This window comes from Octopus sinensis, linkage group LG1 (genome assembly GCF_006345805.1).
Source record: "Octopus sinensis linkage group LG1, ASM634580v1, whole genome shotgun sequence".
NCBI classification, from domain to species: domain Eukaryota; kingdom Metazoa; phylum Mollusca; class Cephalopoda; order Octopoda; family Octopodidae; genus Octopus; species Octopus sinensis.
The window spans coordinates 168,727,117-168,745,795 of record NC_042997.1 but is presented as its reverse complement, the minus strand read 5'-3'; the positions used below and the strand labels follow the sequence as shown (position 1 = coordinate 168,745,795).

The window sequence follows — 18,679 nt, the reverse complement described above, 5'->3', positions numbered from 1 at the left end:
ACACGATCTTCAACGCAGTCAGCGAGTCTGAGGAACAAAGAAGAGACGCGTTTAAAGACAAGAGACACAAGAGGACTTGTCAGACATGAGTGTGCATGCACACGACGTGGACAGCCTTCCTGATATTTGTTCATGAAGCCAAGCCATGATATATATATATATATATATATATATATATATTCTTCCCTGTATTAGATGCTAGTCCATATCACAGGATTATTCATTTTTACCAGCTGAGTGGTCAGGAGCAATGTGAAATGAAGTGTTTTGCTTAAGAATTCAATGCATTGCCCACTCCAAGAACTGAAACCACAATCTTCCGATCATGAGTCCAACATCCTAACTTTTAAGCCATGTGCCTCCACCCCTTGTTTGCATGTATATTTGTGGTTATATCTGTGTCTCTTTGTGTTTATTCTCTCTCCACTGCTTCACATTTTAGATCGTCATGGCTGGAATACTTTTATAATAACCTTACTGAATCACAGCTGGCCTGGGGTTACAAAACAACTGTAAATGCTTCCAAATAATTAGGAATCCTTTCTTTCAATGATTCTCAGCACCTTCTCTGTAATTCACCCTCTTGTGCCCTCATTTGATTATTTTACTATTTAACCCATCAGGCATATGTTTAAATAATCTCTGTGAATAGAAGTTAAATGGTAAACAAAAAATGTCCTAAATAATTGAAATTTCCCTTTGAGAGACAGAAAAAATCCTGGCAGCTATTATAAGTAACATACAAAGTAAAGGAAGATAATTCCGAGAAATGATGAATTGATCTTTCAAAGCTAGTTTACATGCTTAGGGAGAAGGAATACTTTATTATTGCCAACCCTCTCTTTTTAAGATAGCATGTTAGCACTAATTTATTGATTAAAATATTTAAAATTTCAATCAGAAAAGAGCATTATTTTTTTTGCTATTTATCAAGTTTTTTTTTTGTTTTTTAAATTAATTTCACTTCATTATTTTCAGAGTTATTAGTTGGCTGTGCTAAAGGTTATGTATCACGTGACCTACTTCTTCAGAAAATTAGTATGCTGCTGAACATTCCAGAAATGGTTCATTGGGGACCAGCATGTAACAAGGCTGTGAGAGAAGAGTTTCCGAGCAGTATGGCTCAGAGGAAAGGGAAGTTCAAGAAATATCCTTTTTGTTCCACATTGAAAAAAAAAAAAGAAGTATTTTAAGATTTATATAAATACCTATTGTTTATTAGCTTATGAATATTAATATATGCATATATGTGTGTGTACAGTTGCTCTTGTACATATTTGTATTATTGTAATTTTAAATGCATCTTTGTGTTTTTTTTTATTCCCTAATACAAATTATAAAGGTATTTGAAACATTCTTAAGTGTGTAGAATTTAGAGTCACATACATGAATCAAGATTCTATTGAATTGGTTTTCATTAAGCCTTGTGGATATTTGTTAGAAATGATTGGAGTGCATTTTTGTTAGGTACTGAGCCAAAAGTTTCTTTGGACAAACATTACTCTTTACTCTTTTACTTATTTCAATCATTTGACTGTGGCCATGCTGGAGGACCGCTTTTAGTTGAGCAAATCGACCCCAGGACTTATTCTTTGTAAGCCTAGTACTACTTATTCTATCGGTCTCTCTTGCCAAATTGCTAAGTTACAGGGACGTAAACACATCAGCATCGGTTGTCAAGCGATGTTGGGGGGGGGGGACAAACACAGACACACACACACACACACAAACACACACAAACATATATATATATATATATACGATGGGCTTCTTTCAGTTTCCGTCTACCAAATCCACTCACAAGGCTTTGGTTGGCCCGAGGCTATAGTAGACGACACTTGCCCAAGGTGCCATGCAGTGGGACTGAACCTGGAACCATGTGGTTCGTAAGTAAGCTGCTTACCACACAGCTACTCCTACGCCTATATTAATTTGACTACAATATAGTCAGAGAATAAATATTATGCAAGTCATATTGAGGATCATTTTCATTTTTGTGTTTGGTTTGCAAGAATCTTGATGTGAAATTGTGGGTTGAAGCATATTTTGCTGTATCTTGGGAGGGTCATTATGCTAATAGGAAATACATGCACTAGTTATATTTCACTTCTTTATTTTTTATTTGACAATTGATTAACTATTTAACCAATTTATTAATAAGTTGTTTTATGATCATTCAGCTAATCAGTAAATCAGTTAGGTTACCATTTGCAACCTCAGCAATGGTTTGCTCTCTGTACTTCAGGTGAAGCAGACATGAGTAAAGAGGGAATGTCATTGATCAGATTGTGAATGGTAGCAAAAGGACTTTGACAACCCTAAATGATTAATCAAAAAATCATCTAGTTAAATGGTAATATAATTAACCAATTGACAAATAACACAGAAGTGAAACAGAACCAGTGCATGTATTTATTATTGGCATAATGACCCTCCCAAACTACAACAAAATATTGTGGATCATTTTTGCATTAATTGACCATCAGGGATCTCTTATATAGTAACATATTTGGACATCATGCCCATGAGGTTAAGCAGAAACAGCTGACCTGCAATCATGCTGTTGTTTTCTCAATAGAATATAGCCTTTTGTCTACTTGAGGTTTGAAATATTAAAGCCACTCAATATGAATTCATTGGCATGTTGATTCAAACTGGTTATTGCTGCTCCTGTCTAAAACTTTTCTCAAATTTTGTGTTGTTGTTTAAGGTATCTTGTGGGCAATGTGTTGAGTGTTATGTTTTTTTGCATAACCATGTTAAATTTTTCTTTGTGTCACAAACAGCGTTTGGGTGTGGCAACACCGCTTTTGGTATTACATCTTCATGCAAATACATAGCAGCTCCATGTAGTTTCTTACTTTCTTATCAAAACAAAAGCAGACATATTTTAATATGTATAGTTCTACATCTGATGTGTTTGTTAGCTGATCTGTTTCTATATGTTCTCTGCATATCACCTCCTTGCATGTGACAAGATCTTTCAGGTAGAGACATAGACAGGAGGTAATTTACTCTAGTTAGTCATGGAAAAACCCCTCAGATATTTAAAAAGTATAGCTCATTTAATATAAGGAAATTGTGTATTGAGTCAACATCCTGGGTTTAACAGTTGAAGTAACCTTGTGTGCTGAAGTACATGGCTTTGTGTCTGTTGTATCTAGGGCACCTGTTCCACCACCTTCTAAATGCAGTTTAAGAAATTCTTTTGTTACTCTGTTGCTGAAATCTGTTCATTGTTTCATGGTATCAGAAAGCTGTTTGCATTGTGTCCACTTCAGGCGTATATATTACCACCTGTTGTTCAGGGATTCTACTTTTATTTTTGATACATTGCACTGTATTGCATTTCATATGTATACTTGTAGGTTGAAACTTTATTACTTCAATGTGATTTATGGACAGGAATAGGCTCCCATATATTATAGCTTTGACAGGGTTTTGGGTGTGTCTAATGTTAGTCCATCCTAGTCACTCTTTGTCTGCGCAAACATGTTTTGTATATAGTAGCTACAGGTTGTTGAAATTGCTAGTTACCTTATCAATTTTTATCTTAGAACTTTTTCTTGGGGGTGGGGTAATTTAGCTGGTGATGTTCTTTCAATAGCCTCAATTCCTTCCTCTTTCTGGCATCCAGCTGCAGAAACTCTGCCAGATCAAGATTGGAGCCTGGTGCGGCCATCTGGTTCGTCAACCCTCAGTCAAAATCGTCCAACCCATGCTAGCATGGAGAGCAGATGTTAAACGATGATGATGATGATGATGATGATATGAGGTGGTGTTGAAAAGTTCCTGGCCTTAAAGGTATCACAAAAGGCCTGGTCAGAGGCCCAACCTTGCGAATTCTTTTACATGGCTTAGAAAAACTGAAGAACCACTGCAATAAATGTGTGAATCTAAGAGGGGAATATGTTGAGTAAAAATCATAATTAACTGATACTCTTGTATTTTCTTTTACCCAAAGCCAAGAACTTTTCAGCACTCCCTCATGTGGCTTCTGTAATTCTTATAGCAGTAATGGTGGTGGTCAGAGTGAAGGTAGTAGTTTTTATGGTGGTTTATCTGCTACTGGTGGTGAGGGTGGTGAAAGTTGTGTTTGTACCTATGTCCACATCCTTTGCCTTTGTGTTTGTTGTATTTAGTATTCAGTGGTGAATTTCATATTTTCTAGAACTTTTAAATGTAGATTTATCATTGCACAGAAACAATTATGTAATTCTTCTGTGTAAACATGTCTGGTCATGGAGAAATATTACCATATATGGAAGTAGGTGAGGGTTGCTGACAGGAAGGGCATCCAGATGTAGAAAATTTGCCTTTACAAATTCTGTCTGACCCCTACCAGCATGGAAAAGTTAATGCTAAATGATGATGAGGATATATATATATATATATATTCTTTTATTTGTTTCAGTCATTTGACTGCGGCCACGTTGGAGCACTGCCTTTAGTTGAGCAAATCGACCCCAGGACTTATTCTTTGTAAGCTTAGTACTTATTCTATCGGTCTCTCCTGCCGAACTGCTAAGTGACGGGGATGTATACACACCAGCATCGGTTGTCAAGCGATGTTGGGGGGACAATCACAGACACACAAACATGTACACACACATACATACATATCTCTCTATATATATATATATACACACATATATATATACAACGGGCTTCTTTCAGTTTCCATCTACCAAATCCACTCACAAGGCTTTGGTTGGCCTGAGGCTATAGTAGAAGACACTTGCCCAAGGTGCCATGCAATGGGACTGAACCATGTGGTTGGTAAGCAAGCTACTTACCACAGCCACACCTGCGCCTGTATATATATATTATGATCATCATCATCTTTTAATGTCTTCACTCCATGCTGACATGGGTTGGATGGTTTGACATGGAGCTGGCTAGCAAGAAGCTGTCCAAACTCCAACTGTCTGTTGTGACATGGTTTCTATGGCTGTATGCCCTTCCTAATGCCAACCACTTAACAGAGTGTGCCAGGTGCTTTTTACATGCCACTGGAACAGGTGTGTTTATGCAGTACCGGCAGAAATCTGTTAACACAGCACCAACACAGTTGCATTTTAAGTGGCACCGGCACCTGAAAGGAGAAGCTTGTATGTGTGGAAGACAGCAATTTTACTTAGCTTGATATGTCTTATCAAGTACAGCAAATCACCACATCTGGTTCCTGGCCATTTCCTTAGTAAGGCCCAGCACCCAAAGATCCTTTCTTGCCATTTCATCCTACATTTTCCAATGTCTACTCCTTCCACAAGTACCCTCCACAATTAGAGCTTGGCACTTCTGCTTAATGCAGCTGTCCTCATCCATAGGCATCACCTGACCAAACCAGTGCAGTCTTCTCTCTTACACACAACATCTGATGCCTCTTATACGCAGTTTTCTTCTTAAATCATTTACATGTTGTGCATGTACACTGACATTACCCATCCAGCAGGGCATGTGTGTGTGTGTATTCATTAGTTTGCTTTTAAATCTATTTTCCAGATAGATTGTTGAAGTATTGTCTTACTGCCAGATGTCCGACTTCCTGTCGTTAACCCTTCCCTAATTATCAAGTAAAGGATGTCTAATTTCATATCATTGAAGGCACAAGTGCATTATTTGCTGACAGGCAAAATGACAGCAGTATCACTACCTGTAGCTGAGCAATTATCAGAAAGTATAAAGACACAAACTTACATACACACGCATGCACACACATATGAGGGCAGAACAAAACAGAATAATTAGTTTATATTTTTATCATGACATTCACCATCATCATCATCATTTAACATCTGTTTTCCATGCTGTCATGGGTTGAGCGGCTTGACTAGGGACTGGCAAGCCAGGAGGTCTCACCAGGTTCCAGTCTGATCTGGCAATGTTTCTACAGCTGGATGCCCTTCCTAATGCCAACCACCCCGATAGTATAGTGGGTGCTTTTTATGTGGTACCTGCATGGGAAGCAGTCAGGTGGTACTGGCATCAGCCACGCTCAGATTGTGCTTTTTATGTGCGACCAGCACAGGAGCTAGTCGGGGCTCCTACTTCAGTTTATATATATATAAACTGAAGTTGGAGACTTCTATACAAAAGCTATATTTTCTTATTAAATAAAAACATGAAAATTTGGTATATCCTATGTTTGAATTGTACTCCTGCTACAGTTAAAAGTTTTTTCTTGGATATCAAATTTTAAGTTTTGACATTTAAATTAGTTGTGAAGTCAGCAAATTCATCAGTTATTGTTATTCCGACATGTAAATACTGATGACATAACACTGGTGTGTGTGTGTGTGTGTGTGTATCAACTTGACATAAATGATTAAAACAACATTAAGTGAAAATCACCATCTGTGTATCATACGTAATGTATATCCACTGTTAGAATACATGATGCTATGGAATTGTCTAAGATGTACGTCTCTTCATAGATTTGTCTTGTTAATAACACAATGTATATCAGAGTGAGACAAGCATTATTGCTGCAGTGACTTCTGAGAATGACAGATGCATTGCTTGTTAATGTCTTGCACTCAATCATCACCTGCTTAATTGAAATTCATGCCTTGACATATATGAGAAACAAAAACAGTGAATAAAATTCACCGGAATTCTGGAAACATGTTATGCTGTAGAAAATCTTAGTATACACAATTGAACCAGCATTAAATTAAAATTGCCATTTGGGTATCATACTAAATGTATACACAGCACTAGAAGGAATGAAGTGGTGGAATATAATTCAGTGTATATTTTATTTACTGCTTTCTATATATCTTAACATGAATTTTGTTTAAGCTGGTGACAATTTTGTGCATGCCATTGACAAGCCCCAAGAAAGGTGAAATGCATGTGTTGCATCTGTGAGTCACTGCAGTGATTGTGTTTGTCTTGCTCTAGTATATATTGTGCTTGTGGCTATGTTGTGAATAGCTTGCTTACCAACCACATGGTTCCGGGTTCATTCCCACTGCGTGGCACCTTGGACAAGTGTCTTCTACTATAGCCTCAGGCCAATCAAAGCCTTGTGAGTCAATTTGATAGACAAAAACTGAAAGAAGCCTATCGTATATATGTATATATATATGTGTGTGTGTGTATATGTTTGTGTGTCTGTGTTTGTCCCCCAACATCGCTTGACAACCAACGGTGGTGTGTTTACGTCCTAGTAACTTAGCGGTTCAGCAAAAGAGACTGATAGAATAAGTACTAGGCTTACAAAGAATAAGTCCTGGGGTCAATTTGTTCGACTAAAGGCAGTGCTCCAGCATGACCACAGTCAAATGACTGAAACAAGTAAAAGCGAGTAAAAGAGAGAAGAAATTTTTATCTCAGACAGTTCCACAGCATCATGCCTTCTAATGGTATGGATACATTTATTATGATATGCAGATGTGTGTGTGAAGGATAATAGGATCAAGCAGCCTTTTTGAGCCCTACAGACTTAGGCTGGTTTCCCAGTTTCTATGACATATATATATATTTACCAACTGAATGGGATGCCAGTCTGTTGCCAGATTACTGATTCTTGCCAACTGAGTGGATTAGAGCAACATGAAATGAAGTGTTTTGCTGAAGAACACAACCCATCATCCAGTCCAGGAATTGAATCTGCAATCTTATGATCATGAGTCCAATACCTTGACCATAAGCCCACATGTCTCCATGTGTATGTGTAAACATATATGCATATAAATACATACACATACAGACACACACACATACATATATGCATACATAATGATCTTTATGTATGTATGTATGTGTATATATATATATATATATATATATACATGTATTCTTTTACTTGTTTCTGTCACTTGACTGCGGTGGTTATGCTGGAGCACTGCCTTTAGTCGAGCAAATCAACCCCTGGACTTATTCTTTGCAAGCCTAGTACTTATTTTATCGGTCTCTTTTGCCAAACCACTCTGTTATCGGTATGTAAACACACCAACAGTGATTGTCAAGCGATAGTAGGGGGACAAACACAGATACACAAATGCATACATACATATATATATATATATATATAAAATATAAATTAGAGATAAAAACCACTATTATGCAACAAAAACATAAATAACAAATATATATTTTTAAAAAACATATAACTAGATCTCAAAAAGTATAAAAATGAATGGTCAATATATATATATATAATTATATACACACGACGGGCTTCTTTCAGTTTCCATCTACCTAATCCACTCACAAGACTGTGGTCAATCTGAAGCTATAGTAGAAGACACTTGCCCAGGGTGCCACACAGTGGGACTGAACCCGGAACCATGTGGTTGGAAAGCAAGTTTCTTACTGCACAGCCACTCCTGCATAAATATATATATAGACACACACACATGCATATATGAATATGCACACATGAAACCTGTGGCTAGCTCTAGAGTGTATGTTTGGACTGGAACTACCAATTCTATTTGTAATTGGACATCTCTTTTTTTTTTTTTTTTTGAAGTTATAACCAGATGTTAACATAACTTCTGGCCTGTAATTTTTACATTACTTGTCTGTGACTAATGTACTTTCCAACAGGAAACCTCAGCATGCCTCATTTTATCAACATAACAAGAACATCGTTAAACATGCTTTAACTGACTGCTGAATGAGATGCCAAGAAACATCTTGCAAATCTCTTCCTCACTCAAGCATTCCTGATTTTCTTATGAAAATATCTCAAGAATGTAGTCTACCAGTGTAATGTCACCAGCTTCCAGTAATTGTATGTCACAATAACTAATGAATTTGCTAACTTGACAGCTAATTTAAGTATCAAAACTTACAAATTGGTATCCAAGGAAAACATTTGGCTGTAGCAGGAGTACAATTCAAACATAGAATATGCCAAACTTCATATTATTTTATGTGAAAATATAGTATTTGCATGGAGTTATTCTTATTTCTTTACTGCCCACAAGAGGCTAAACATAGAGGGGACAAACAAGGACTGACAAAGGGATTAAGTCGATTACATCAATGCCAGTGCGTAACTGGTACTTAATTTATTGACCCGAAAGGATGAAAGGCAGAGTCAACTTCTGCAGAATTTGAACTCAGAACGTAATGGCAGACAAAATAGCACTAAGCATTTTACCTGGTGTGCTAACGATTCTGCCAGCTTGCCGCTTTATTGCATGGAATTATTCTGCTTCAGTTTTTGTTAGTATTATGACAACTTATGGCAGACTCTGATTGTGTGTGTCTGTGTCTGTGTCTGCTGCCCTAACCACTGGGCCATTGTGCCTCCACATATATATATGTATATATATATATATATAATATATATATATATATATATATATATATTATATATATATATATGTGTGTGTACATATATGGAGGCTGCACCAGGCTCTAGTCTGATTTGGCAGTGTTTCTACAGCTGGATACCCTTCCTAACGCCAACCACTCCGTGAGTGTAGTGGGTGCTTTTTATGTGCCTCCGGCACAGGGGCCAGAGCGGGCTGGCAAATGGCCATGATCGGTTGGTGCTTTTACGTGTCACCAATACAGACGCCAGCCATGCGGCGCTGGCATCTGCCACGCTCGGACGGTGCTTTTTACGTGTCATATATATATATATATATATATTATATATGAAGGGCTTCTTTCAGTTTCCATTTACCAAATCCACTCACAAGGCTTTGGTTGGCTCAAAGCTATAGTAGAAGACACTTGCCCAAGGTACCATGCAGTGGGACTCAACCCAGAACCATGTGGTTGGGAAGCAAACTTCTTACCATGTAGCCATACTTGGACCTATACTGACTGAATTACATGTATGCTTCTGTGTTAGTTGCAAAGAAAATAGATGTATTTGTCTACATTTTTGTGTCATTTATTCCTCTAATGATTCCATGAATTAAATTTTTAAGCTTGGTATTTAATCTGACACTTATTAACTGTCCCTTGATGTTATCTTTAACATTACTGATGCATAAATGATGTATAAATACCATAGTTTCCTACAATAATGGTCACAGCTACAACTTGGTTAGTTGACCTAATTTTATAAATGATCCTCACCATTATTACTACTACTGCTGCATGCCATAATGAAGTTTATGGTTCAGGCTCAGTGTTCCAGAAATTTCTATTTGTAGTACGTTCTTTGGACTAATTTATATTCAAAACATGATCATAGTTTTACATATAGATGATTGATTTTGTTAAGTGCTATTATCTAAAGAAGCATTGCAGGAAGAGATAAGTTACAAGATCTAAAAAAGAAAATCACTGAGGGATCAGGGACATTATTGATATTTATATCAAAACCTTCTTTCTTGATTCCTTTTTACCATTGTATTTTTTTCCGTTGTACTTTTTTTCTCAATAATTATTGATCTAATTCTCCTTAATGTGCTGACAACGTACTATTTTGGTGTGGCTCTTATAGAGCAATTGCAAGAACAAGAAGAACTAAGCGACTCTGAGAATGTGACTTATCAGCCACTGAGAGATCTTTCTCAAGATCTGGAGAAGATCCTACAGTTTCTTCCAGGTACTATTTGATATATATATATATATATATATATATATATATATATATATATATATATATATACATTTCTCATTTTCTTACATTTTTATTTTCATTTTCTCCTTTCTTAAAAAAAAAATTTTGACAAAATAAAAGCCACATCAGACTTATGAATTAAAAAACTTACTGATTTGTGTCCTAGCATTAATACCGTGCTGTATCAAATATACACACTCGAAACCACAGTAAATTAAAATATTGGAGTGTGCGTCTACATACATTTATATGAATATATACATCTGTCTGTGTAGCTATCATGATATCTAACAATGTGAGGAAACATTTGTATATAACAACATCCAATAATCAGGTTGATAAAGTGATGCAGTGATATATACGCTTATATGTACACTCAGATGGAAATGACAGTAACTGTAATAATTTGTTTCAGAGAAATTTTTCAAAGTGACTTGTTTGTTAAAAAAAACATGGGGCTTTTCTCAGGATGCCAGTGGATCATCAGACACAATGTTTCAACCTGGTTTGGTCTCCTCAGTGATGAATACTCTGGACACTCTGAGCCAAGCACAAAATGCTTGCTTCAATATAGAAAGTAGTAAACAAAACATTTGCTGATTTGTGCAGAAGCTAACCAGGCTACAATTAAATTGATGTACACACTTGAAACAGCATTAGCTTAAAATACTAGGGTGCATAAAATAGAATGAATGTACTAAATATAGGGTGCTAATAATTCTTCCTTAATCACCTTAATTAAGGAAAGAGGTATTTTGTTGCCTGTGTTAGTTTTGTAGATAGTTTAAAGAGAGAAAACAATAATAATGACTTCAGTAATTCTGAAAAAGGATTTGGTTAGAATGATAGGGTAGATTGAATGTAATTAAACTCTATTTAATTGGTGCAGTTTAATTGAAATATGAAGAATAACAAAGTTTTGCTTTCAGACACAACTCAGTTCTTATGACTAGAGATAAGATTGTGCTAATTGGCTTTTACTCTCTCTCTTCTTTAGACATTTATCATTGAACCTTGAAAAATGAAAAGCTAATTTAACCAATAAGATTCCAAACCAGAATTATGAAAGAAATGAAAGATTTTTCAATTACTCAGTCTTCATTCTAGCTTTTTGTTTTCTGCCCAATTGAAACAAACTTTAATGAAAGTATATTTTTCCCTGTTGATTTTCATAAAGATATGTCTAGTGATAAATCACTGTGACCATCACCCATTATCCTCAGCACCCTCGTTATCATCAGCACCCTCATCATCATAATCATCATAGGTCCTTATAAATCTTTTATCCCTTAAAATATACCCTTCTTTCTTTCTTATATATAATTAATGTATTCATGCTTCCATAAACTAGAATTATTCTGAAGCAAATACATAACTTTTGATGGAATATATATTCTGGCTTCCCAGACCCCAGTTGAACCGTCCAACCCATGCTAGCATGGAAAGCGGATGCTAAATGATGATGAGGATGATGATGATATATATATAAATACCTGGTGTTGCTTGGGTTAAAGAAAATAATGAAATTTTAAAATGCCCTCTGGTTTACGCAGGTCTCAACTGCTAGTAGCTGAGATACCAGCTTTCTACACAACTCTGCAACCCATGCCAACATGGAACTTAGACATTAAGTGAAATGTGAAAAGAAAGTTTTCAACTCATATATGTATATAAAGTAAATACACGTTTGTCTAAAAAAGAGGTACAGATTATAAACAATAAAAGGCTGTGCATAGAGTACACACACATATGCATGCACAGACACACACACACACACACAGAGCAAATATATCACGTTATTGTTTCACTTCTATACACACAGATATACATTCACGCATGTCAGGCGAAAAGTGAAAGTGTAATAGTAATACTTTAACACTCAATGGTTTTACACTTCTGTATATGACATGGACCTTCTATTCATGTAAGTGCTTCTTCATATACTGTGTTTTCTGTCGTGCCATGTTTATCACTGAGAATTCAGAGGTTCTTTTCATCTCCAACACTAGAACATCCAACATACATACAGCTGACTATGTGAGAAACAAGGTTGAAGGAGGTTAAGTCCCACCACCTTCAGAGATTGACCTTGTGCTTTGTTGATAGACATTGCAAAGCTAAGTTTGACAGGAAACTGCAGTCTCTTGAACTGAAAGGGGAGATAATTTGAGATGAGAGGTATCCTTGGAATGAAGACAGTCTCACCCATCAAGTTGCACATGATGGAGAAGAGATTTCTCAGTTGCATAGAAGACTTGCACATTTGTGCCTCTGTGAGAGTGCATCATCTTCCAGAAGACCTCTGAGATGGCAATCCTGGCAATATGTTTGACATACTGTGTTATCAACTATACGTAAGGCTGTAAATGATGTGGGTCCCTTGACATGGTGTAATAGAAGCCTTAAATAGTAGCACTCTGAGTAGCTGGGATGGACAACATAGACTCTGCCGAGTGTGTCTGATTTCTTGATTCATGGATGATGTGTGGGTGCTCCAAGTGCACGTCTTTTCCATTTGTTTTGGTACCAGGTATAGAATTGTGGAACTTCATTGTATAGCAGTCTTGTAGCAAATTCATCATCTTCACAGAGCTTGAAGAATGCTGTGAGTGTGGTATTTTTGGGAGCTTCCATTTGTAGTTGGACTGTGTCTGCCAGTGTGCTGTCTCTGAGATGGAGTACAATGTCACGTTCTTGTCATGTTCTTGCCCAACCAGAAACACAGCTATTTCATTTACTGTTGGTGCATTAAACCTCCCTCCATGTTAACCAGATGGTTTCTTGTCTGATCTGATAACTACCTTGTAATCCATGGAGTTAGGTGTAATTGTTTCAAGTGCAGTCTTGAAGTTTCTGATCAAGTTGTTGTTATGCAGCATCTTTTGTAGAGACACTACAATGTTCGTCCTGATGCTGGAAATGTTGTTGCACCTCTCTTGCCCTTCTTGTTGAAGTGAAATTTGTCGCCCAGTGAACCAAAGAGCCAGTATCAAAGGAACCAGAAAGAAACCGTTAACCACAGAAAAACACAAAACTGTAGGGACTGAAATGAAATCGCGTGAAAAGTGAATACGCACACATCTCTGTTTTATATATTATATTAGATTAGATTAGATATTAGATATATCATCATCATTTAACATTCATTGTCCATGCTGGCATGGGTTGGATGGTTTGACCAGGGCTGGTAAGCTGAGGAGCTGTACACACATGTACACATGCATGCACACATACACGCACACACACACACATGTAAGTATATTGGCATAAATATAAGCTCTTTGCTTGCTGAACATGTGAGTAGGTTTGATTCCTGGTTTCAGTTATTTCATTTCAATTTAAAGTTGCCATTTCTATCCATATTCAGTAACCTGTAATGTGGACGCATTATGCCAGGTTAAATTACCCTCAAAAGATGTCTTCAGTATGATATATTCTGGTAATAGCTTTACATTCTATGATGCATTTTAGAAAATGTTTCACTGTTATTTTCATATATAAAGTTGGGCTGACTACAGATATATAAATACTTCTTCATACCTATGCATGTACACACACTGAGTACATATTTAAAATTGTTTTCTAATATATTGTAATTTATTTTACAGAACTTGTTTTCTGGACTGGTGACTTTGACATGGGCATCTCACGTGATGAGGTCCTTCAATTATTAGGACAGAAAATTGAGGAACCTGGTGTACAATATTGGGGTGTACAGTGCAATCGAGCAATGCGGTTTTTGTTCCCTAGTATTCATATGAAGAGAAAAGGGAAGTTTAAGACATATCCTTTCTATATTTAGCTATTGTGAAATTATATTTTATTTGATAATATGAAGAATCTCTATGTTCATACTGGTTCTGTATTTACCTATCTGTCTTCTCTCAAATATACTTTGTTTACTTAATGCATTGTGCCGCTATGTAAAACTGATTGACAGATATATGCTAACAGGTTTACATCTGATATATCTATAGTGCTATTATAGTCCAGGTATATTGGAGATTTTTTATATAATAAAATTGTATCATTGACTCTGAAAAGCTGTGAATCTGGCTTTTCAGAGTCAATGATACAGTTTTATTATATAAAAAATTTCCAATATACCTGGATGATAATATCACTATAGATATATCAGATGTAAACCTGTTAGCATATATCTATCAATCAGTGGTTCCTAAACATTTTCAGGCTGCTGCCCCCTTGACACCCAGGCCACATTCCTAGCACCCCCACCTCAGCTAACCATTACAAACAAATTCAAAGCAACTGTATTTAACAAATGAAACTTAACCTAATGAACCCATTATTTTGTTGTTTTTATATGAATCACTACCCCATTATCACCCCACTTTTCTTCAAAGCCCCTTTGGAACTTTCCACTGCCCCCAGAGGGCAATACTGCCCACTTTGGAAACCATTATCTACTTTCCATAAATTATGATTTAAACAAGGAAAACTGTCTTTTCTCTTGTTTGCATTTTTCTGACGAAAGAGAATCTTGACTTATTCAGTATTACAGAGTTTTGGTCTAGTTTAAAAGATGTACAAAGGAGTTGAGGAAATAAAAGATCTTTGAGAGAGAGAGAGAGAGAGATTTTGAGCCAGATAGATGGGAATTTTTGACAACAGACAGATTTTACGTTTGACTGGGTCCCGAGAGAAACATTAAATTTTAGGTCTTTATTGCATTAAAACATTTCTTATCAAGGAGCATAAGCCTGATTGTATGGTTAAGAAAATGGCTTCCCAACCACATGGTTTCAGGTTCAGTCCCACTGTGGAACCTTGGGCAAGTGTCTTCTACTGAAGCTTCTCAGATCAATCAAAGCCTTACGAGTGGAATTGGTAGACAGAATCTGAAAGAAACTTATTGTAGAGTATGTGTGCACATGGGCACTCGCATGTATGCATACATGGTCATTTATGTGACATTCTGTTGGTATTTCTCCTGTCTATAGATCACCTACATGCTTTGTACCTTTGAAGCTAAGTACAGTAAAAAATTCCTTACTTGAAAAGCAAGAAAGGATTAGCATGAAGAATGGTATCTGACTATAAAACAATGTCTGAATACTATATTCATCTCGCCCATACCAGCATGGGAAAAACAGATATAAAACAAATGAACAAGTGATTATATATTTATGTTTTACAAGATGACAACATTTTGTTTTTATTTCAATTTAATATATTGAAATCATTCTATTATTTTAATGGTTCTTGTAATGTTTGTTTATAAATTGTATTGGATTCCTTAACCTTTTCACTACAGTATATTTTGGTGTAGATTTTATGAAAAACTTCACAAGACAGGTAAGAATTTCTTTTCTTTCTTCTCTTCTTTTTAATACTTGTTGAATTTAACAAGGGCAGTGGCCTCACTGAATCAGTAGTATGTTAAACACAATGCTTTGCAGTATTTAGTTTCAACCCTTATGTTCTGAGTTCAAATGTTGCAATGATTAACTTTATCTTTCACCCTTCTGTGGGTGATAAAATGAAGTACCAGCTTAGTACTGTAATGTGATTTAATTGACTATGTCTTCCCAAGAAATTTGTGTCCTTGTATCAGTGTTAGAGGTCAGTATTGGATTAAACTTATGGCAGCAAGCTGACAGAATTGTTAGTATTAAGGTGGCAAGCTGGCAGAAACGTTAGCATGCCGGACAAAATGCTTACCGGTGTAGGAGTGGCTGTGTGGTAAGTAAAGGCGGCGAGCTGGGTGAAATGCTTTGCAGTATTTCGTCTGCCGTTACGCTGTGAGTTCAAATTCGGCCGAGGTCGACTTTGCCTTTCATCCTTTCGGGGTCGATAAATTAAGTACCAGTTACGCACTGGGGTCGATGTAATCGACTTAATACCTATGTCTGTTCTTGTTTGTCCCCTCTATGTTTAGCCCCTTGTGGGTAATAAAGAAGTAGGTATTTCGTCTGTCTTTACGTTCTGACGTCAATTTCTGCCGAGGTCGACTTTGCCTTTCATCCTTTCGGAGTCGATAAATTAAGTACCAGTTACGCACTGGCGTCGATCTAATCGACTTAATCCCTTTGTCTGTACTTGTTTGTCCCCTCTATGTTTAGCCCCTTGTGGGCAATGAAGAAATAAGAATTGTTAGCACACTGGGCAAAATGCTTAGCAGCATTTCATATGCTTTTACATTCTGAGTTCAAATGTTGCTGCTGGGATTGATAAAATAAGTACTAGTTGAGCACTGGGTTCAATATAATCAACTTAACCCCCTCCTCTGAAGTTGCTGGCCTTGTGCCAAAATTTTAAACCATTATTAAATTTAGCCAAACCTAGTCTTCTTTTAATTTCGTTTTTTATTTTCTTTCTTACATTTATCTCCATGGTAATTCACAAATATTTTGCAGCTGGATTTTCAATTCTACTTTGTATTACTTTTGATTTGATGTGCATTGGTGTGTTTACCATAAGTTCATGATTTATTCAAATCAAGTTCTTATTTTACTTTTCTGTGATATGCAAACATATCATTTTACATATTTATGTAAGACAGCTTATGAGATATTTGCATATCTAATTTGTAAAACATACATCAATTTATATATTGGATATATCTTTGAATGAATTCTATAGAGACACATACTGTTAACAAAATTCTGTAAAAATTATTGATATTCCAAATAAATTCACATTAAAGATTCCAGTAGTTGATTAGTTACTAAAATGAATGATTGATTCATTTGAATATCTAAAGAAATCTTTTAATTTCCATTGATGTTGAATTCTCTTTCATCATTAAACCATTACTTAACCATCTCTTTTTCACAAGAATAAATTAATTTCAGTTTTAAGATTTATTTTTTAATGAATTTGTCTGGAATAAGGAGCTGTACTGATGACCTTTGGCGGCTCCCTGAGAGCTGTTAGGGCTACTCAATTGATGTCCTACTTGGAAAATTGTAAGCCAATAGCTGCAGGAAAAACATGAGCTAGGAGAGAGCATAAGAGGACCAGCATTCTAAGGAGAAAGGGCTGGGGGAAAATGGTTAATGAAGGACCTGGTGGATAATGAGTAGAGGAGAAACCAGTGAATAAGGTGGACCTTATGAGAAATGGAATGATGAATGGATCAGTGAAACCTAAGTACAACTGACACAAGATCAGCCAGCTCAAGGAATTCGTGTTTACTTTAATAGCAGCAGAAGTTCAGTGAGAAGACAGCAAATTTGTAAGCCAGAGTCTTGGAGCTTTACAGTTATTTCTAGAGTGACTGATTTTAACATTTTCTCAAAAATCAAGACTATTGTAATATGCAGTTGTAAAGTGATATTGAAGAATTTTAGGATTACTTTGTGTTTAAAAAAAAAAAATTCCTATTATTTCTCATAGGTGCAGGAGTGGCTGTGTGGTAAGTAGCTTGTTTACCAATCACATGGTTCCGAGTTCAGTCCCACTGCATGGCACCTTGGGCAAGTGTCTTCTACTATAGCCTCAGGCTGACCAAAGCCTTGTGAGTGGATTTGGTAGATGGAAACTGAAAGAAGCCCATTGTATTATGTATATGTATATATATGTGTTTGTGTTTGTCCCCCTCCCAACGTCACTGGAGAACCGATGCTGGTGTGTTTACGTCCCCTGTAACTTAGCAGTTTGGCAAAAGAGACCGCAAATGACTGAAACAAGTAAAAGAGTAAAAAGAGAGTTATTATAAATGCTATATAATAGTTTGGTCAATGAGCTGGCAGAACCATTAGTATGCCAGACAACATACTTAGCAGCACTTCTTCCAGCTTTACATTCTGAGTTCAAATGCTACTGCAGTCAGTGTAATTGACTTATCTACTAAATTGTTTGCCTTGTGCCAAAATTTGAAACCATTATAAATGTTATGGTTGGGTAGATTTTGATTATTTACAAATTAATGTTACTACAAAACTTTACAAAACTAGACAATCCCGACTAAGATTGGTATTAAACATGATTATTTTTGACAAAGCAAAGTAAGTAGAATAATGAGACTTGTTTAAGGACACAGAATGGCTAACATAGACTCTCTACCAATCTTCTGCATTATAGTCAATTAGTCCAGCTCCTGAAATTCAGTTATTTTGTCTTTTTTTTTTTCTTTTTTCGGATGTATGTAGAAGCTGGTATATTCCTAAATCTTAA

General features: G+C 36.2%; 1 protein-coding gene across 4 annotated transcripts in view; it reads left to right on the top strand.

Moving 5' to 3' along the window:
* The window catches only part of LOC115217868 (probable serine/threonine-protein kinase DDB_G0282963), a 136,487-nt gene that overhangs the window by 111,553 nt on the left and 6,255 nt on the right, over window positions 1-18,679 (top strand). For 3 of the 4 annotated variants that reach the window (XM_029787593.2, XM_029787584.2, XM_029787599.2), the window contains exons 3-6: window positions 979-1,147; window positions 10,392-10,525; window positions 14,149-14,323; window positions 15,811-15,856. In XM_029787593.2, the coding sequence (XP_029643453.1) occupies window positions 979-1,147; window positions 10,392-10,525; window positions 14,149-14,323; window positions 15,811-15,856 (524 nt within the window). The remainder of the gene's footprint in view (window positions 1-978; window positions 1,148-10,391; window positions 10,526-14,148; window positions 14,324-15,810; window positions 15,857-18,679) is intronic. The other variant, XM_036506792.1, reaches the window with a different exon arrangement.